This window comes from Procambarus clarkii, chromosome 17 (assembly GCF_040958095.1).
Source record: "Procambarus clarkii isolate CNS0578487 chromosome 17, FALCON_Pclarkii_2.0, whole genome shotgun sequence".
NCBI lineage: Eukaryota > Metazoa > Arthropoda > Malacostraca > Decapoda > Cambaridae > Procambarus > Procambarus clarkii.
This window is the reverse complement of record NC_091166.1, coordinates 6,462,413-6,484,794: the sequence shown is the minus strand read 5'-3', so window position 1 is coordinate 6,484,794 and position 22,382 is coordinate 6,462,413. Positions and strand designations below refer to the sequence as shown.

Here is a 22,382-nt window from a genome sequence, read left to right as displayed (position 1 = left end):
GTCATGGTGGTGTGCACGTCTACCCTGGGAGAGTCATGGTGGTGTGCACGTCTACCCTGGGAGAGTCATGGTGGTGTGCACGTCTACCCTGGGAGAGTCATGGTGGTGTGCACGTCTACCCTGGGAGAGTCATGGTGGTGTGCACGTCTACCCTGGGAGAGTCATGGTGGTGTGCACGTCTACCCTGGGAGAGTCATGGTGGTGTGCACGTCTACCCTGGGAGAGTCATGGTGGTGTGCACGTCTACCTTGGGAGAGTCATGGTGGTGTGCACGTCTACCCTGGGAGAGTCATGGTGGTGTGCACGTCTACCTTGGGAGAGTCATGGTAGAGTGCACGTCTACCCTGGGAGAGTCATGGTGGTGTGCACGTCTACCCTGGGAGAGTCATGGTGGTGTGCACGTCTACCCTGGGAGAGTCATGGTGGTGTGCACGTCTACTTTGGGAGAGGTATGGTGGTGTGCACGTCTACCTTGGGAGAGTCATGGTGGTGTGCACGTCTACCTTGGGAGAGTCATGGTAGAGTGCACGTCTACCCTGAGAGAGTCATGGTGGTGTGCACGTCTACCCTGGGAGAGTCATGGTGGTGTGCACGTCTACCCTGGGAGAGTCATGGTGGTGTGCACGTCTACCCTGGGAGAGTCATGGTGGTGTGCACGTCTACCCTGGGAGAGTCATGGTGGTGTGCACGTCTACCCTGGGAGAGTCATGGTGGTGTGCACGTCTACCCTGGGAGAGTCATGGTGGTGTGCACGTCTACCCTGGGAGAGTCATGGTGATGTGCATGTCTACCTTGAGAGAGTCATGGTGGTGTGCACGTCTACCTTGGGAGAGTCATGGTGGTGTGCACGTCTACCTTGGGAGAGTCATGGTAGAGTGCACGTCTACCCTGGGAGAGTCATGGTGGTGTGCACGTCTACCCTGGGAGAGTCATGGTGGTGTGCACGTCTACCCTGGGAGAGTCATGGTAGTGTGCACGTCTACCCTGGGAGAGTCATGGTGGTGTGCACGTCTACCCTGGGAGAGTCATGGTGGTGTGCACGTCTACCCTGGGAGAGTCATGGTGGTGTGCACGTCTACCCTGGGAGAGTCATGGTGGTGTGCACGTCTACCTTGGGAGAGTCATGGTGGTGTGCACGTCTACCCTGGGAGAGTCATGGTGGTGTGCACGTCTACCCTGGGAGAGTCATGGTGGTGTGCACGTCTACCTTGGGAGAGTCATGGTGGTGTGCACGTCTACCTTGGGAGAGTCATGGTAGAGTGCACGTCTACCCTGGGAGAGTCATGGTGGTGTGCACGTCTACGCTGGGAGAGTCATGGTGGTGTGCACGTCTACCCTGGGAGAGTCATGGTGGTGTGCACGTCTACCCTGGGAGAGTCATGGTGGTGTGCACGTCTACCCTGGGAGAGTCATGGTGGTGTGCACGTCTACCCTGGGAGAGTCATGGTGGTGTGCACGTCTACCCTGGGAGAGTCATGGTGGTGTGCACGTCTACCCTGGGAGAGTCATGGTGGTGTGCACGTCTACCCTGGGAGAGTCATGGTGGTGTGCACGTCTACCCTGGGAGAGTCATGGTGGTGTGCACGTCTACCCTGGGAGAGTCATGGTGGTGTGCACGTCTACCCTGGGAGAGTCATGGTGGTGTGCACGTCTACCCTGGGAGAGTCATGGTGGTGTGCACGTCTACCCTGGGAGAGTCATGGTGGTGTGCACGTCTACCCTGGGAGAGTCATGGTGGTGTGCACGTCTACCCTGGGAGAGTCATGGTGGTGTGCACGTCTACCCTGGGAGAGTCATGGTGGTGTGCACGTCTACCCTGGGAGAGTCATGGTGGTGTGCACGTCTACCTTGGGAGAGTCATGGTGGTGTGCACGTCTACTTTGGGAGAGTCATGGTGGTGTGCACGTCTTCAAGGTTGTGGTGGGACGACGCCGGTGTGGAGTCCCTGTTGACGAGGACAAACTATATGACGAGCGGAATCCACCAGTCTGGCGCCTCCCTGTTATCACTAGCATCCCTTAAAACACAGCGTCACTATTAACGTCTCCACCTCCGTCACAACTAACGTCACCACCTCCAAAATGACTAACCTCCAAGACTAACGTCAGCACCTCCGTCACAACTAACGTCAGCACCTCCGTCACAACTAACGTCAGCACCTCCGTCACAACTAACGTCAGGACCTCCGTCACAACTAACGTCAGCGCCTCCAAAATGACTAACCTCCAAGACTAACGTCAGCATCTCCGTCACAACTAACGTCAGCACCTCCGTCACAACTAACGTCAGGACCTCCGTCACAACTAACGTCAGCACCTCCGTCACAACTAACGTCAGGACCTCCGTCACAACTAACGTCAGCACCTCCGTCACAACTAACGTCAGCACCTCCGTCACAACTAACGTCAGCACCTCCGTCACAACTAACGTCAGCACATCCGTCACAACTAACGTCAGCACCTCCATCACAACTAACGTCAGGACCTCCGTCACAACTAACGTCAGGACCTCCGTCACAACTAACCTCAGCACCTCCGTCACAACTAACGTCAGGACCTCCGCCACAACTAACGTCAGGACCTCCGTCACAACTAACGTCAGCACCTCCAAAATGACTAACCTCCAAGACTAACGTCAGCACCTCCGTCACATCTAACGTCAGCACCTCCGTCACAACTAACGTCAGGACCTCCGTCACAACTAACGTCAGCACCTCCGTCACAACTAACGTCAGGACCTCCGTCACCACCACCATCATCACTTGTCGTTCTTACCATCACGTCCGCCAGCGAGACAAACCGTAGCGGCGCCGTCTCCCATCATGTATCATGTCTAATAAATTCCCTGTAACTCACCTTACCCCTCTGTTGTCAACCCATGTATGTTTTTTTTTTTTTTTTTTCAAATCAACGCTGTTTGAATGTAATTTTCTGATAATTTGTAATTGTATTTGTGCTGCTTTTTCAGCCATGTTCCCCCCTCTTTTACCTCTATTTTTATTTGTACTCAACACATCTTATTCTTTTTACCCATTAGTTTTAAGCTTTAGTCATTAATGTTTTTCCTGCCCGAAACGCTTTGCGTAATAGTGGCTTTAGGCATTGTATGTACTAGCTCTATCTATAAAGCCAACAAACTTTGTAAAATCTCTTTATGTATGTACCTTTACCTAAATAAAATTATTATTATTATTATTATTATTATTATGTACCGTCCTACCTGGTCTCCACCACCACAAACCCGCTGCGCTGTTGTGGCAAAGTTTGCGCTGTTGTGACAAACTTTGCGCTGTTGTCGCAAACTTTGCGTTGTTGTAGCAAACTTTGCGTTGTTGTGGCAAAGTATGCTTTATGATGCGTTCAGGTCTGTGCTGGCAAGTCAGTACTACTTATACAATCAATTATTGTGCCGTTCAGGCGCCAGCCGTAGCTGGCAACACTAGGCTATGTTTCTCCCCAAAACTGCTATGCATTCTTCTCCCGAGTATGCTATTAATAATTATGAGAGTATAGCGGGTGGTGGCCACAGGTTGGTGTGTTTATGTGTATATTCACGTATATGTGCTGGAAAATTGAGCTCTGACTCTTGAACTCTCACCACCTTGCATGTCTCTTGGTTACAGTGAGTACAGGCATTTCTCAGGGTCTGTTTCCTATGGGTCCTATTCTATATTGGTTTTCGAATGCATGAAAGAATTGAACAGTTAGCCAACGCTTATGCTCTAAAAGAGGAAACTGATTACCATTTTGATTGGCTATGAGCAGCCCGAAGAGGCTGCTTAGTACAGAGGCAATGTACCGAAAATGTTTAATACATTTTAATAGACCTAAAGCAAAATAAAATGCTCAGGAATATTCAGGTTCTTGAGCATATTGGGCTCTATCATATCTACACTTGAAACTGTGTATTGAGCTTGCTTCCAAAACATCACTTCCAAATGCATTCCATTTATCAACTACTCTGACACTAAAAATACTCTTTCTATTTCTTTATAGCTCATTTGGGCACTTAGTTAATCCACCTGTGTCCCCTAGTGCGTGCCCCTTGTGTTAAATAGTCTGACTTTATGTACCCTATCAACTCCTTTGAGAATCTTGTATGTGGTAATCATGTTCCTTCTAACTTCTGTTTTCCAGCGACGTGAAGTTTAATTCCCGTAGTCTCTCCTCGTAGCTCATGCCCCTCAGTTCGGGTACTAGTCTCGTGGCAAACCTTTGAACCTTTTCCAGTTTAGTCTTATGCTTGACTAGATATGGACTCAATGCTGGAGCTGCATACTCCAAGATTGGTCCGACATATGTGGTATACAAAGTTCTGAATGATTCCTTACACAAGTTTCTAAAGGCTGTTCTTATGTTGGCCAACCTGATATATGCCGCTTATGTTATTATCTTGATATGAGCTTCAGGGGATAGGTCTGGCGTGATATCAACCTCCAGGTCTTTCTGATTCTTTAAGAATTTCATCCACCAAATGATACCTTGCATCTGGCCTCCTGCTTCCTACACCTATCTTCATTTCATTACATTTGCTTGGGTTAAACTGTAATATCCATTTGTTCGACCATTCTTTCAGTTTGTCCAGGTCTTCTTGAAGCCTCAAGCTGTCTTCCTCTGTCTAAATCCTTCTCATGATTTTGGCATCGTCAACAAACATTGAGAGGAATGAGTCTATACCCTCTGGGAGATCATTTACGTATTTCAGAAACAGGACAGGTCCAAGTACAGAGCCATATGGGACTCCACTGGTGACTTAACGCCAATTTGAGGTCTCACCCCTCACTGTAACTCATCCTTCTCTGCTCCCTAGTGGTGGGATGGGGTAATCTCTCTCCTTCGTCCACTTCCCAGCCCTTAGTTAACTAAACCAAAAGACCCCAGAGCTCTGCCATAGCTTTCAGTCCACTCCTCGTGATCAAAGACGGTTGATCGCCTTAGATACGTCACACACGAGAACTGTACCATGCCCCTAGCAAACTCTTGAGACCTTCTCAGTTGGCACCACATCTATTGCTTAGGTACTCCCTTATCCACTGGAGCACCTACCAGTTATTCCTGCCTATTTCTCCAGCTTATGCACCAGCCTCTTATGGGGTACTGTGTCAAAGGCTTTCCGACAGTCCAAGAAAATGCAGTCCGCCCATTCTTCTCTTTCTTGCTTAAACTTTGTCACCTGATCGTAGAATTCTATTAAGCCAGTAAGGCAAGAGTTTACCCTCCCTGAACCCATGTTGACAGTTTGTCACGAAGTCCCTTCTCTCCAGATACGTTACTAGGGTTTGACTGCAAGAGGGGGGGGGGAAGGGGGGTGTCTGGTTCACTGGGCTGCCAGGGACGTGGTGGAGTGGGATTTGTGGAGCTTTGGGGCATGGAGGGGGAGGGGAGGTGGTTGAAACTAGTGATTGAGTTCCGAGGATAAATGTAGTAGGAAGTATGGGCATGTGCATTTACTATTTGTCCTTGCAGGATTCAGCTGTTAGCCTTGCTAACCGTCGGCTGTCAAATGTACTCACTCCCGACCTATTTGTTTCTTCTATCATATTTAGTACGTATTTTTCATACACATGCAGGTCCAGGTTGCAGCCTGTACCAGCAGTATAACTCCCAGGTATCTACCTACTACTATACGAACAGAGGCATCAGGTGAAATAAACCACCAATTTGTTTTTGCATCGACCGGAAATCGAACCTGGAGCCCGTGACCCCAGAACGCTGTCTACGTGTGTCTTGGGGTTGGGAGCGGGGGCCCACGGGAGGGCTCAGTGTTCGCGTGGTGTAACCGGCAACACAGACTTCTGTGTGTGATTGGCTGGGTAGCCTTGACTGAGCCACCCAGACCTGGCCACACACCCTCAGTGCTGGCTGGGCAATCATCGCGACCGTTACCATACATATTCATTTTTCCGATAACATTGATTGTCAAGTGTCACTTTTTAAGTACGAAAGTGTATTAATATAGCCTAAATAAACACTTGTTAAGGGGGCATATCAATGTAAAATTAAAAGTGGTTCAATTTGCTTATAAATTTTTTTATGAAATGGTTATAGAAAGGGCTGCAGCTGGTCCAAGTTTCATCATCACACCCTAAACAGAAAAGGAGAAAAAAATTAAACAACGAATTATGCAACGAATTTTCAAATAGTTTCAGGGAACACATGTGTCAACTAAAATCATATCTATAACACTCAGATATTAAATTAAGCACATAATAAAGGATTCTAGTGATCAGTTTTATCAAAAAAGTGTTTAGTGCTATAATATAATTTTTCAAAGTTACCCTTCTAAAAAAATATGCAATATATGATATTTATAAATTTTTATAAAATCAACAAATAGACTTTGGACTAAAATCTCTACTAGATTCTGTAGAAGCACAAACGCTACATATAAGGTGTAATTTGCATGTAAATTGATTAATAAATGAAAGCTCTGAAGTAATTCGAAGGTGTAAATTACTTTCCAGAGTAAAATAAAGATCCAAGTTCGGCCACCTGTAGCTGAGCTTGACTTTGACAGATTTCGTTCATAATTGGCACCCTTGCAGATAGGCATCCATTGAGCAAGGTGTGCAAGTTTCATGCAAATCCCTTGATAACAAACGAGAAAAAAATATTGGCCAAAAAAAAAAAAAAAAAAAAAAAATTAAATATAAATATATTGCACATACATATTACAACTATTACAAGAGTTTGTGCTTCTACAGCACATAGTAGACATTTTAGTTGACACATGTGTTCCCTGAGATTATTTGAGAATGTTGAACATTCGTTGCATAATACGTTGTGTATTTTTTTTCTCCTTTTCTGTTTAGGGTGTGATGGTGAAACTTGGACCAGTTGCAGCCCTTTCTATAACCATTTCATAAAAAAAATTATAAGCAAATTGAACAACTTTTAATTTATAACGATTTAGAATGATATGCCCCCTTAACCAACAGATAAATTTACGTGACATCTCACGTCCTAATTTCATTTAAGTGTAGGACTTAAAAGTTCAAAAGAAAACGTGAATAATGAGTTATTTAGTGACTGCTTTATGTGTTGTGGTGGTGATCTGGGTGCTCAAGAAATTTTGGCCCGACTTAAGACATAGGTTAGTTTACCTTGACAAGGATGTGATGTTCTTGATCTCGTTCTGAATATAAATTTGGGTGAAGATGAAACCACATAATTGTGCCAATACATGAGATACAAAGCAGCTGTTTCGGGCCCAGAAGTCCTGCCGGAGGTGTTAGTCTAACAGGGTTATTCTAACCAAGGATTAAGTGCAGGTACATGTGGGTAATGAGGCTAGGAATGCTCGACCCACCCTGCTTGTTTGTGTCAATGTCTGAGCTAATGTCTACCTCCCTCCCTCCCTTTCCCCTCTCTATCTATATCTCAATTTCGCGTTCTCTCTCTCTCTCTCCCCACCACCTTCCAGACTCTTTGTTTCTCCTCTCCTCTCTTGAGTTCTTCTCTCCTTACTTCCCATCTTTCTGTGTGTGCCTCCTCCTCCCGGCAGCAGTACCGCCACCCACCACTTCTGGTCGTCCGCAGGTACTTCGCATCGTTCATGAACTACTTCACCCAGCACTCGCACGCAAAGGTGGAAGAAATGAAGAAGGACGTGTTCTCTAAGCTGAGCACGGTGGTGTCCCACGACCCAGAGCTCAGGAAGCATAATGCTATCAAGATCCTCGAAATTGGCGTCGGTACAGGTGAGCACAAACACCCGGCCTCTATTGACGGCTGCAAGTCTATTTTTATCTTATTTTTGTACCCTTTTAGATACAAAAGATACAATCGAAACCAAAAGATACAATTTAAGATACAATCAAAGCCTTCTGGTAAGCCTAGTTTTTTTTTTTTTTGCTGATTTGTTTTCAGGCATAATTGTGAGGCTGATTTTGGTTGGTGAAGCTTCCTCGACGATTGCATGTGATGGTGCAATGAAGCTCGGGCCTTTCCCCCGGGGGATATGACGTTGATGGAACAATGAATCAACGGAAGTTCACCTTCTGTTTTTTTCCCGTTGGGAATTAACATTGGTGACTGTTTGGGGAATTTATATTTTCTGACGTTGGGAAGGTCTTGGAAACACGTTGATTATTGCCACACTCATCCCCTTCATTGTTGCCACACTCATCCCCTTCATTATTGCCATACTCAGTATCATCACTTTCATTGTTGCCTACACTAATCATTATCACCATTGTTGTTGCTACACCCATTGTCATCACCTGTGTTGTCACTCACTTATCATCACCTTCATTGTTGCCACATTCCCTGCCAACACCTTCATTGTTGCATTGTTGCCACATTTATACCTGGAAAGAGTCTGGCGGTTCTACTTCCCAAGCCCGGTCCTGTCCTGCTCGGCCCGGGGCCAAGCTTGACAGGTCAGAGCTTGGTCCAACAGGCTGTTCCTTGGAGAGACATATTCATTATCACCTGGCACTTCTTGTCCAGTTTATTCTTGAAGACTTCCCACTTTTGTTCCGGTAATACTTCTTGTATTTGCTGGGAGGACATATTGAACAACCGTAGACCTCTGATGTTCTTAGTGATCTGTTTGTGCCTATGGCACTCCTGCTCTTCACTGGCTCTATTCTGCATTTCTGCAGTGTGGCAAACTCACCTCCCACAGCCAGACTGTATAACCTCACCTCCCACAGCCAGACTGTACAAGCTCACCTCCCACAGCCAGACTGTATAACCTCACCTCCCACAGACAGACTGTACAAGCTCACCTCCCACAGCCAGACTGTACAAGCTCACCTCCCACAGCCAGACTGTATAACCTCACCTCCCACAGCCAGACTGTATAACCTCACCTCCCACAGCCAGACTGTATAACCTCACCTCCCACAGCCAGACTGTATAACCTCACCTCCCACAGCCAGACTGTATAACCTCACCTCCCACAGCCAGACTGTATAACCTCACCTCCCACAGCCAGACTGTATAACCTCACCTCCCACAGCCAGACTGTATAAGCTCACCTCCCACAGCCAGACTGTATAACCTCACCTCCCACAGCCAGACTGTATAACCTCACCTCCCACAGCCAGACTGTATAACCTCACCTCCCACAGCCAGACTGTATAACCTCACCTCCCACAGCCAGACTGTATAACCTCACCTCCCACAGCCAGACTGTACAAGCTCACCTCCCACAGCCAGACTGTACAAGCTCACCTCCCACAGCCAGATTGTAGAAGCTTACCTCCCACAGCCAGACTGTACAAGCTCACCTCCCACAGCCAGACTGTATAACCTCACCTCCCACAGCCAGACTGTATAACCTCACCTCCCACAGCCAGACTGTATAACCTCACCTCCCACAGCCAGACTGTACAAGCTCACCTCCCACAGCCAGACTGTACAAGCTCACCTCCCACAGCCAGACTGTACAAGCTCACCTCCCACAGCCAGACTGTACAAGCTCACCTCCCACAGCCAGACTGTATAACCTCACCTCCCACAGCCAGACTGTATAACCTCACCTCCCACAGCCAGACTGTATAACCTCACCTCCCACAGCCAGACTGTATAACCTCACCTCCCACAGCAAGTCTGTACAAGCTCACCTCCCACAGCCAGACTGTATAACCTCACCTCCCACAGCAAGGCTGTACAAGCTCACCTCCCACAGCCAGACTGTACAAGCTCACCTCCCACAGCCAGACTGTATAACCTCACCTCCCACAGCCAGACTGTACAAGCTCACCTCCCACAGCCAGACTGTACAAGCTCACCTCCCACAGCCAGACTGTACAAGCTCACCTCCCACAGCCAGACTGTACAAGCTCACCTCCCACAGCCAGACTGTATAACCTCACCTCCCACAGCCAGACTGTATAACCTCACCTCCCACAGCCAGACTGTATAACCTCACCTCCCACAGCCAGACTGTATAACCTCACCTCCCACAGCAAGTCTGTACAAGCTCACCTCCCACAGCCAGACTGTATAACCTCACCTCCCACAGCAAGGCTGTACAAGCTCACCTCCCACAGCCAGACTGTACAAGCTCACCTCCCACAGCCAGACTGTATAACCTCACCTCCCACAGCCAGACTGTATAACCTCACCTCCCACAGCAAGGCTGTATAACCTCACCTCCCACAGCCAGACTGTACAAACTCACCTCCCACAGCAAGGCTGTATAAGCTCACCTCCCACAAGCTGATTGTACAAGCTCACCCCCTACATCCTCCCTCCCCAAATTGTGCTACATAATCTGACCATCCCAAAATCAGACTGCACTGCTACACCCATAAAATAATTGAGAATATGTAGTGGAACTTCTGATGGTCCCATTTTCCTTGTACAGTTATAGTTATTATATTGAAAGGTACAGTATTTTAGAAGCTATGCCTGAGGAACTGGTCATGCCCTTAAATTAAAAGTGTGACAATTACCAGCACCTGAGAAAAACTGTTGATTTCCATAAAATAGTAATAAGAATGTGAAGTACAAAGGTTGTCCTGTTCATAAGGCACATGTGGCAGATTTACACAATTTTGTTGAAGTAGCTGTGCCTTCCAGGCTTGCTAAACCCTTACACTGCTTCATTCACTACAGGTTCTGCAATTTCCTCCTCTGCTCAGATTTCTACATGTGATTGATCATTAAGGATTGTCAATATTTTTCTTATATATACCTGGATGTACAACTTAAATGACTTAGCAGTTTAAGGGTTAAACGGGCTCAGTCTCATGGTTCATTCAGCACAGCAAAAGAAGTTGGTATTCTTTCTAAGATCAGATATTATGTACCCCGCCCTGCCCTGGTGACTCTCTATTACTCCCTCATCTATCCATATCTCAACTATGGTATTTGTGCTTGGGGTTCTACTACCCAAAATCATTTACGTCTTCTAATTACTCAACACAAAGCTGCTATTATGACAATATCCAACTCTGGCCCCAGACATCACTCGGTACCCCTGCTCAAATCTCTGAATATGTTAGATATTAAGTCACTGCACATTCTCTCATGTGTATTATACATATATAAAACACTGAACTGTAATGCCAAGCCTGACCTCAAAAGCTTCATTGAAGGTTGTAACAGAACCCATGAGCACCACACCAGAAACAAATACAGTTTTTATATTCCAAGAGTACGACTTAATCAAACTAGAAATGCTCTACAAATTAAGGGACCCAGAATGTGGAATGACCTTCCCAACCATGTTAAAGACTGTACCTCTCTCAACCAGTTTAAGATAAAAACGAAGCACTACCTAATAAATTCCCTGTAACCTACTTTACCCCTCTATTGTCAACCCATGTATGTTTTTTTAAACAACGCTGTTTGTCGACCAAATTGTATTTGTGCTGCTTTTTCAGCCATGTTCCCCCCTTTTTTATCTTTATTTTTATTTGTTCTCAACACATTTTATTCTTTATACTTAATTAGTATTAAGTTTTAGTCATTAATGTTTTTCCTGCCCGAAACGCTTTGCGTAATAGTGGCTTTAGGCATTGTATGTACTAGCTCTATCTATAAATCTTTCAATTTTTAAAAATCTCTTGTATGTATGTACCTTACCTGAATAAACATTTATTTATTTAAGTGGGCTGATTAGCACTATCTTACCTCTCTAAACAGCACCAAATATTTTTAAATTTTAATGAAACAGCCTAGTTGGTCAAGAGCCAATTGATCTGGAGTTTTATTCATGGGCAGAGTGAAACCTCTCTTTATACCTGTTGGTGGTGTTCACCTAGCAGTAAATTATGAGTTAGTTGACTATTCTAACTTGCTTTATGGGGAAGGCAAATCGCTTTCCTTACGGCACCACCTTAGGCCTACCAGGCTTCCTGTCCATGACAACAGAAACCCATATTGGGGGGATGTTGTCATCAACAAAGGTATAAAGGTTTTATATACTGTAAGTATATTAATAAATACAAATTTATTAAATTAAGATGTTTCACAGTGTTTTGAGATGTAAAGGATAAAGAAAATATATTTATCCAAAGAGTTATAACAGACCAGACAATGAGTGGGGTCATGCAATGCATAAACTACTGGCCAAACAATAATAGCTGGATTCAAATTAACCAGATACTCATATATAGCTTATAGAACTCTGGAATAAACCAAAGTAACTTATTATGAGTGGCAAAGCAATATTTATAAAGTTTGCATTCTTTTTTTCCAAATAAATGTACTATCATCCACTACCCTTTTATGGGGACCAAAAAATATTTTTCAGTAGCTCATTTGGCCTTCAATGCCATCTGTTGATGATAGAAGTAATATTTATAACCAAGCTGCTCTATACAGTATTGGGAACCATGTTGGTAAACACACAATTGCTTTTCACGCAATTAATGTCCTTTGAAGATGTGGCATAGTCTCTCAACCAAAGTGTTCGGTGTTAGTTTCAGAACCTCTCCTTGCATAAATATACCTTGTACGTATTTTTGTATTCTTATGTTTTATGTCAGTTTTATTTACGTTCACTATTACAGTGTTTTTAATTCAGACTTCTGCATCACTAATTCCCATTCATTTACATTCAGAGTTCTGTATCACTAATTCACATTCACTTACATTCATAGTTCTGTATCACTAATTTACATTACATTCATTACAATTTCTTTACATTCCAACAATTTGCTAATTTATTAAATGTTTCTGCTTATCGATACTGTATTGTAAACATTCATAGCTAATGTGATTTGTAATTGCCAGGGACGAACTTTGCTTACTATCCTGAGGGGGCTCGTCTGGTTGTGGTGGACCCCAACCCACACTTCAAGGCCTACTATGACAACAACAGGAAAAAGTTCCCCAACATACGCTCTGAAGAAATCATTGTCTCCACTGGTAAATCTAGTCTTGTATAATGCTTTGTGTGCATTGAATTTACTTGCACTAAAAAAAAAAGTGTTTCCGTCTCTGTTAAATTTTTCTTTGTGCTATACATTTTCAAACCTCACGAGTCCTTAAACTAATATGCTCTGACTCTGCTACAAAAATGCCAGGTTATATACTATGTGAAACGTATACATGATAACGTGTTTTTATATATATATATTTTTATATATTTTTAGCTTTTTATATTTAACATGTTGAAGGATTTAAACAAAGGTGCTGCATGCTGTCTATAGTTGGAGTTTATTGATGTTTTAATTACTGATGTGTTCAGTACTCTAATTCTATATGAGGTAGTCTTTGAGTGCAAAATTCGCAGATACTGTAGGCAAGGCATGGATAAACACTCGCCAGTACAGTAATATAGTGTTATTGGAGCCGAGCCAGGTGCATATAACTAGGTTTCTGTGTTTGTTTGCTATTGGACTGATATATGCTATATTAGTCTGGGGCATTAATCACATGGAGTTCTTGCCTACCGGGAACCATGAGCCAAAACCTGGCTTCCTCAGAGAGAGGCGCAGGGAGCAACAGCCTATGAAAACTCCACTCTTTGAGAGTATATTCACGTCTGCCATCGACGGGGGTAAGGCACCCAATAAGGTAAGCATCCCAAAACAAACCCCAACTGGTAGAATATTGCATCCCAAAGCCGAACAGAGCCAAAGAACTCTCCCGAAGAAAAACAATGCAACAAGCAAAACGTCATCAAACCGACACGGTGCTCATTCACCCCCTCCCCATCGAGGGGGGAGGTCACAGGGGGTTAGTTTGCCCAGTAATAGATGGGGGATCAACCGGCTTTTGCAGAACCAGTGCCTGGACTTCTCATGGGGACACACCCCCCCCTGCGGGTCCTGGTAAACCCCTTGGGGGCTCAGTGTTAATATGGATATGTCTTCAGAGTCCCCTCTCGCTGTGTGTGAGAATGAAGGTTGTTCGTTGCCCTTGTCTCAGGGTGACGATCATCTGTTTTGCCTCTGTCATGCTGTTTGTTGAGTCAGTGACACCTTCGACTCGGAGTTGTGCGAGACTTGTTCCCCATTCGTTCTCCACTTTACCCATTCTTCCTCAGAAATTCTTAGGGGTGAAGCGGGGTTGTCACGTTGCATGGTAGGTTTTTGTTGTTGCAATGCACTAGGTTGGTCGCCCGCTTGAATACACTGGGGCTGCCCAGTTTTGGTTTTAGGGACCCATACTTGGGGGCATTAGTTGTTTTGACCTTGGTTCTTCTTTTTGTTGATAGTAGGTGCAGTTTGCATGAAGGGTTTGTCCTCGCGATTACTGCACCAGTACAGATGTTAAGAGACACACGTATGTTGAAAATGGTAAGTTTCAAAAGTGCTGGTCGCGATGAGCTGTAGATAGAGGAGCAGCGACAAAAACAGAGGTGGACATTAGAGCTGGGAGACTTGCCACTCCTTAGGGCAGTATGTTGTTATCTTGAGATAACGTGTTTGTGATAGCGTGATAACGCGTGATACACAAGCGTGAAACACAAGCGTGATAACGCTTGTGTTTATGACGTCTACGTATATTTTTCCTGGAACTCCCGTGCCAGAAAGTGTAAGCAGTATGCTTCTCAAATCAGCATGTCATCGGGTACCTGGCCACTAGGCGGCGCCCATGGCCGAGGCATATATATCTGGCACCCCATAAATAAACTTACTCTGCCGCTGCACCCAGATAGTGGAAGAGCACCATGGGATCGGAAGCACCCGGGCATCCTGAGAAAGTCCCAACACCTGACCCTCACAGATCATGTCTTTGGCAGCTGTGACAAGGCTCCCCCCAGATCTAGGCAACAAAGGAGGAGGAACCATAGGGGACGTAGGCGCAGCATTGTCCCCGCCACCGAGCACAGGAGCCGAGGCCCCCGGTACACATCCTTCCTCAGCACCGTGATGAGGTCTAGATCATCAGGGGCAACCCCCCCCCCCCACCCATTGCGGGGATCCAACAGCAGGAGGCACAGGAAGCAACTCAGAGCCCCGTCACCTACGGCGGGGGACGCCGGAGCACCATACTCCTCCACCTCCTCCCAAGGCACACCATGAAGGGGAGACACTCCAAGCCCGTCTCGATCGCTTCAAGACAAGCTGCCGGTCGTCCGAGCAATCACTCCCATCAACACTCCCATCTTCCTGCACCACAACAGAACCCTTTGGCGAGCACGCTTTTAAAGCACAACCCCTGAGAACCGCAGCTTCCACAACCAGGGGCTCCGGACCACATACCATAGGAGACAGCTCCTCGCGGACAGCCAGAGTGACAGGAGACACCGTATCCAGGGATGTAGCAGGCAGGGGCGGCTGAGGCAGGATGGGTGGTGGCAGCTGTAGCAGGAACAACCGAGGCGGGGAAGCCGGCGGAGGGGGCGGGGCCTCACCAACCCCCACGTCAACACCCACATCTACATCCAGGCGAGCCGCGGGATCCGACACCAGGGCAGCAGACGGCAGGGAATCAACACACATCCCAGCATGTGGAGACAGACCCGGGGCGGACAACGGGGGGAAAATCCTCCTCTCGGAAGAGGTTAACGGGTGACCCAGCACGCCTCACACCCCGCAGCCTGGTGGCCCAGGAGGCCACACCTGAAATACGTCCGGGGCTGGCCCACATGAAACACAGGTAGAGGGAAACCCAGCAGCATGATGAAGGACGGTATATGATCCCCGAGGCGCATGGCGAGAGTGCGGGTCCCACATGGTCCTACATGGGGACGGCGTTCATCCACACATGAAGAACTCGCCCAAAACAGGCAAAGTACCGACAGAGAAGGTCCTCAGGGAACTCGAAGGGCGTCCCATGCACCACCACATACGTCGTCGTGCTACAAAGATCGTAGAAAGTCACTGATCCACCATTGTCAGGAAGAGAGAAAGTTCACCCATCTTACGAGATCACGGTAAACCACCGAGGAGCTGAACTTCACAATCGTCCGCCTCCCAGCAAGCGGCTGCACACCACACACACGGCCTCCACAGGAACACGTAACATGTCCAGAATCACCATTCCTATCGCCTGGTAGGAAGCGTTGCTGGAAAATTCCAGGTCAATAGAGTCCTGGCAAACGACAGGGGGCATAGGCACCCCCATACTGCAGGCCAACACAGCCTGGGGGCCCCTCAGCAAAGCACGTCACTCAAGCCCCTTCAGCAGCCACACCAGGGCCCGCACTCCATGACGGGTAGGCAACTGACCTTGGTTCAGTTCGCGCCCTCAAGTCCTTTCCCAGTGAGTGTGGTTCGCACTGTTCCTCCCCTTCCCCCCACAACCCTGCTGCCGGCTCCAAATGTCTAAGGGTTTTGGAGTTAGGGCAGGGTTTACTTGGGAATGAGACTTGGCCTCCAGAGGCTGCCCCATTCGATGCGGAGACAAAGGCCTTTGAGCCTGATCCACCCGCCGAGGCTTCTGGGTCTTCCTAGCAGACCCCCATTCTTTGATGCCTTTCCCTTGGACTCTGCTTTTTCTTCAAGGGTGGAGGATGACTTTGCCCAGAGCCCTGGGTTTAAGGCCTCCGGGGCTAGGAGGTAGTCGGCTTGGGCTGTTCAATCCTGCCTGGGCCTTAGTGCCCTCGGGGGCAGGGTTTGCTGTTGCAGGGTTCGGGGTTTTCATATCCCCTTTCCCAGTACGAGTTTGATTTGAGTTCGGCTCTCCTCTGGGTTTGTTTCCAGGTTCCTTTGGGTTCTACGACTTCGTCTCTTGGTGCGTACCTCCTGCGAGACCTCCTTAATGTTACCAGGGCATAAGCACCAGAAAGCTATCAAAGGGCCTCCATGGAAAATCTATATCTGATGATGTCATGCAAATTTTACAACAGATTTTAATGTATAACCAGTCTTTGTGGTTGGGTGATATACCACATTGGAAGAGTTCTAATGAAACATTGAAGATTTTAATCACTTTAAAATTTCCACAGCGGAGAACATGGACATGGTTGCAGACAACAGCATTGACGTGGTGGTTAGCACACTTGTTCTCTGCTCAGTTGAGAACATCAAGAAGGTCATACAGCAGATCCTCCGTGTACTAGCTCCAGTGAGTAAAATGTCTTCAATAGTTATCTTAATCTATATTAAATTATAAATACCTATCCAGATAATGTACTGCATTATTTCATGGTGTCAGGGACAGGAAGCCTGTACTTACACTTATCAAGGTCCCCATGGGTCAACCATTGATCTTTGCCAGGGCGCAATGCACAATAATTGCCTAACTCCTGGTACCTATTTACTGCTAGGTGAACAGAGGCTTCACTTGATGAGAAATGTATATCATTTCTACCCCGCTCGTGTATGGAACCTAGGATTCTAGATTAGGAGTCGAGTATGTACACCATTGTTCTGTTGGACCCATAGCGTCTATTTGACGCTAGGAAGTTTTCAACTTCTAGGAAGTCAACTTCCCTACTTAAGAAAGTTGACAGGGTGGACAAAGACAAACTATATAACCTGAGTGGAGTACGAACAAGGGGACACATGTGGAAACTTAGTACCCAAATGACCCACAGAGGCATTAGAAAGATTTTATTTAATGTCAGAGTAGTTAACAGATGGAATGCATTAGACAGTGATGTGGTGGTGGCAGACTCCATATACAGTTTTAAATGTAGATATGATAACAGCCCAATAGGCTCCAGAATCTGTACACCGGTTGATTGACAGTTGAGAGGCAGGACCAAAGAGCCAAAGCTCAGCCCCCGTAAGCATAGTTAGGTGAATACAAATAGGTGAGTATTTCCTAAAGTACTTAAGGTCTTGTGGTTATATATAGACACACTGTCAAGTTGCAAATGTAGCCGGTGAAGGCAACATTCTATGCAAGGCGGTGGTCACACCTGTTGGGTTGACGAGAAGACAGTCAACCATTAGGAGTCTTCACATCACTCCTAACAGGGGACACATGTACAGCAGAAGTAGGTGACAGCACGGTAGAATAACAGCAGGTATGGGTACATAGCATTAGTACAGCTATGTCATCACACATCTTGAAGTTTCATCAAAAGTCGGCAGGCAACAGTTGTACACAGACTTGGTTGACAGAGGTATGCTGTTTTGCTGTTTAAAATTTAGCTACTCGGAACAAAAATTTCCATGTAGCACGGGCTATGGTGAGCCCGTAAGATTGACAGAGGTACCACCACAGCTCTGGCAACCAGTGGCAGTGGCCAAGAAGACCCTCCAGCCGCTGTGGGTGGAGGGATAGTCAGGTGAGGCTATCCTGCAATCTACACCAAGCTGGGATTGCAGTGTCATCTGGATACATAGCCAGGTACATCAACTGAGATTTAGCAGGTGTGGAACATCTCATGGTAGGTGTAAGGCACTTCTCAACACAATGTATGTGGGGACGGCATTGACTGGTGTGGGCAGAAAGCTTCAACAGCTGTGGTCAGACAGCAGAAAATGTGTAGAAAGAGCAACAGCTGTGGACATCAGTTATAGCATGGAAATAGCCGATTTGGACGACAGCAGACAGCAGAGATACAACAGTGGACAACAACTTTTCAGCTGTGGGCAGAGAGCTCTAACAGGAGTGAGCAGACAGCAGCTTAACAGGTATGGACACTGCTTTAACAGGCGTGGGTAGATCGTCGGTTGAGGAACAGGTATGTGCAGATAGCTCCAAATGATATTGTCTGACAGCTTCAACAGGTAATTACCTAAGTGTAGTTATAGGATAAAACCTACACTCGTGGTGCCCCGTCTTCCCAGCACTCTTTGTCATATAATGCTTTGAAACTACTGACATTTTTGGCCTCCATCACCTTTTCACCAAACTTGTTCCAACCGTCTACCACTCTGTTTGCGAAAGTGAATTTTCTTATATTTCTTCGGCAGCTTTGTTTAGTTAGTTTAAATCTGAGACCTCTTGCTCTTGAAGTTCCAGGTCTCAGGAATTCTTCCCTATCAATTTTATCGATTCCTGTTACTATTTTGTACGTGGGGATCATAAACGAAATATCCATGTAGCATGGGCTCACTATAGCCAGTGCAACGTGGATATTTCGTTCTGAGAAGCTAAATCTAAAACAACAACAACAAGGCATGGGGCATGCCACTGCCATGAGTGCTGTACTGTTTCAGGTGAATGTTAGATATAATATATATATATACGAGTCTTTGCTGCAGTAGTCTTATCTTAGGGTGCAGTTGAATGCAATTGCTCAGAAATATTGCAATATTTATTTTATAATTTGTAATACTGTATTTGCAAATATCATACAGAGATTGTATAATATCGAAATAATGTAATCTTTAATTTTATCTTGGTTAATCAAGAAAGAATGTTAAGAAGAAAATCTAATTTCAAAGTATTATATTGTTTAAAGACTAATGTACGGGGTATTATAAAATATAAATTGTAATGAAAGTGTGAAGATCAATATGCTGAAAATAGCTAACTGGCCTTGAGATACCTCCTGCAAAATAATTGTAATATTGTATCTACTTCCAGGGAGGAAAGTATTACTTCTACGAACACATCAAGGAATTTGATACAGAACGACATTCCACTAGACAGAAAATTCAGGTTTTTCTGTCATCAACGGGGATATGGCCTTTCATCTTTGATGGTTGTTACTTAACAAGAGACATGCTAGAAGCCATCCAACAAGCAGGTTTCTCCAAAGTGCAGGCCCTACGCTTCCACAGCCCGATTGACAACTTTGTCTTCCAGATGGTTAAGCCAAGCCTCAAGGGTGTGGCAGAGAAATAATAAATGAATGAGGTAGACAAATAAAAATAATTACGAGTGGAAAGAAATAGAGAAGAACAAGGGGGAAAGTATCTGATATACAGCAAACCAGAGTCGCACAAAATGTTTCTAATAATCAAATTTCATAATTTAGGTAATCTCTAAACAGTTTGTTGGCATCTTTTATCTACAGCCCTACTCGAACAAATCGCCAACTACTTGACTGAGCCGGGTCCTTTGTGTAAAGTCTACAGGAAAGTGAACTGACTTTATCATCCAAACAAATCATTGTCGGAAAATCCGACACCACATAATAACATCATACAGACAGATAATAATTGCTGCTGTATTGTATAACAAGTTACCCGTAGAAAATGTAACTTGTAGTGGAATTACCGTCAATAGAAAACGGAATATCATTACCACATACTATTATAAACCACCACCTATTATGGTGGGAATTATTCTTAAATACATTAGTCTTTGGACTTTACCATCATAAAAACATCTCATATAAATTAACTTAATTATCAATATTAAAGTAGAGTAAATGTGACCCTTCTATCACTTTCTGTCATCTGGACAATGTTAGCCAGGCGTCAGGGATGAGGGAGGGGCAGCCATTGTTTATACTGAGACCAGAGGCGCAGGGAGCAATTCGGCTCCTGTTAATTTTACTTGGACGAAGTGTTATGGAAACCAAAGGTGTACCATTATCACACGCTGTCAACAAATTCAAGTTAAGTGTTCTACCGAAACCCATTTATCTATCATTAGTGGCCATTAATGTCATTGGGTTGGGTGACCCAGTTAGAGCACGAGATCGCCTCATACTAAAGGTAATTAAGCCAGGTCTTCATTGTTCCATGTACAGTGTTTTCTCTGATATACCTGTCATATACTAGGATTCTGGCTTCACAGCTAGCGCTCTTTTGACAGGTCAAGACGAGGAAGCATGCTTTGTGCATCAGTTACCAGGGTGATGGAAGCTACCTCAAAGAGGGAAAATGTGGTGTCTACATCCTGGTTATACCTGGTGGACTAAGGCCTGCTGTACAAATAAGATAAGGAACCTCTTCAATGTATGTAGTCTAATACTGTAGTTTGATTGGCTGCATATATATAAATTTAATAAACCCCCCTAATGTGTAGAGGATCGATTTGTGAGATTATGAGATTATTGCAGAAATACAGTTCACTTATCATTATACAAATTGCTATTGAAGTATATAAATTAACGTAAATATAAATTCATATAAATTAAATAAATATAAATCTCACAGGTCGGTACCCACATTATTTGGTCATCTTCGAACCGGATGACGGATTATTTGATCCTTTGAACCCACATTTGGTCATCTTAGTACCGGATGAACCAGTTAACCAGTGGATTCATTAAATATACTAGTGCAGTGTGATTTAAACAAAGGCCAGCAGTCAAAGACGGCGGCGTTGCCTCGAACGAGTTCACGAGCCCCGCTCAGTTCAGATCAGCCTAGTCAGCGGTTTCATGCACACCCACAGATATTTGGTGGCGTGTTATTCTGTGAAATGACAGCACTAATATTGAAACCACCCAAATTAGTGGCTGTGTCGCGAGATTGTTCACGGATTTCGTGGTGTTAAATCTCGCGAGAGATTATCTACGAATTTTGTGGAGTTTATTTCGCGAGGTCACTAATAATATTTAATACTTCTAGATAATATTAGAAGTTTCACAGAGGCTAATTAAGAGGCTATTATCAATAATTGTGTATATTATTTCTCCAAAATAGAGAATTATTTAATATATATTGCACTAGTGATCACAGTATAATATTTACTAATTGCCAACCCACAACAGGGTAGGATATTAACATTGACTAGTTGACCTATTATCGTTCATCCTAGTCCCATTATTACCATAGTCAGTTGTACTATGTTGAACAACCTAACACCATTAATGAATGGTGCAGACCCTATTTTGGGTGTAATTTTTATCAACTCGAGTTGAGTTGTATATATAATAATTTACTTATGATCATTACACCTTTGAGTGATTAATTAGTGTCTCTACCATCCTAGGGTGATATAGAAGAGCTAACCTAAAGGTACTTCCAGTGACACTGGTTTATCACTCAAATCATTAGTGTGTATGATTGTATATATATATAATGTGTATTAATTTTAAGTGCTAACCTCTAGTAGAGGTAGGATTATTGCCTAGTGAGTGCAGAATTTTACTCTAGGCTACCATTAGTGCTTGTTCAGTATTATGAGCGACCCAAGTACAAGCCCCACAAGGCTTCACCAACTAGCCAGTATGGATAATGCAGGGAGAATGAGAAGAACCCTTACAGGTCTTAAAGGCCACTTAACAAGACAGATCAAGAAATGTGAAGATTTGTCACAACAATCACCAGTTGATTATGCTGACCTGGAAAGCTATTATCAAGCAGCTGCAGGTAAATTTGAGCAAATCAAATGCCAAATAGCAACATATGTGGCTGAACTTGCCAACACCAAATTATCAGAAACAGAAATAGACGACATTATGGTTGATCTTGAGAATTATGAAGATCACACTCAGGCCACGTTACAGCCTTATGTCAAATTAATTGCCCAGAACAAGGCAACAACAACAGCAACAACAACAACAGTTGCATCTAATACGAGTCAAGCAGAAGCTCGACTCCCTCCAGTTAATTTACCCACTTTCTCAGGAAAAGATGAGGAAGATTGGGACGAATTTTGGAATAAATTCGTTGACCTTGTAGACTCAAAACAATCTTTACCAAAGAGTAGTAAATTCTCTTATTTGCAAGG

General features: G+C 44.9%; 2 protein-coding genes across 2 annotated transcripts in view; both read left to right on the top strand.

The window, feature by feature from the left end:
- The window catches only part of LOC138365565 (tripartite motif-containing protein 59-like), a 597,995-nt gene that overhangs the window by 276,746 nt on the left and 298,867 nt on the right, over positions 1 to 22,382 (top strand). The gene's annotated exons all lie outside the window — the stretch shown is intronic.
- On the top strand, positions 6,943 to 19,872 carry LOC138365496 (thiol S-methyltransferase TMT1B-like). Its single transcript, XM_069325784.1, has 5 exons — positions 6,943 to 7,092; positions 7,539 to 7,699; positions 12,693 to 12,827; positions 16,801 to 16,919; positions 19,338 to 19,872. Exons 1-5 carry the CDS (start codon positions 7,013 to 7,015, stop codon positions 19,596 to 19,598), a joined length of 756 nt encoding a protein of 251 aa, XP_069181885.1. The 5' UTR covers positions 6,943 to 7,012; the 3' UTR covers positions 19,599 to 19,872.

Bases quoted from the DNA above. Each gene is read 5' to 3' on its own strand.
- LOC138365496 (XM_069325784.1), top strand. From the start codon at position 7,013: ATGAGTTATTTAGTGACTGCTTTATGTGTTGTGGTGGTGATCTGGGTG. The intron at 7,700-12,692 runs GTGAGCACAAAC...TGTAATTGCCAG, and splicing joins CGAAATTGGCGTCGGTACAG to GGACGAACTTTGCTTACTAT. The intron at 12,828-16,800 runs GTAAATCTAGTC...AAATTTCCACAG, and splicing joins AGAAATCATTGTCTCCACTG to CGGAGAACATGGACATGGTT.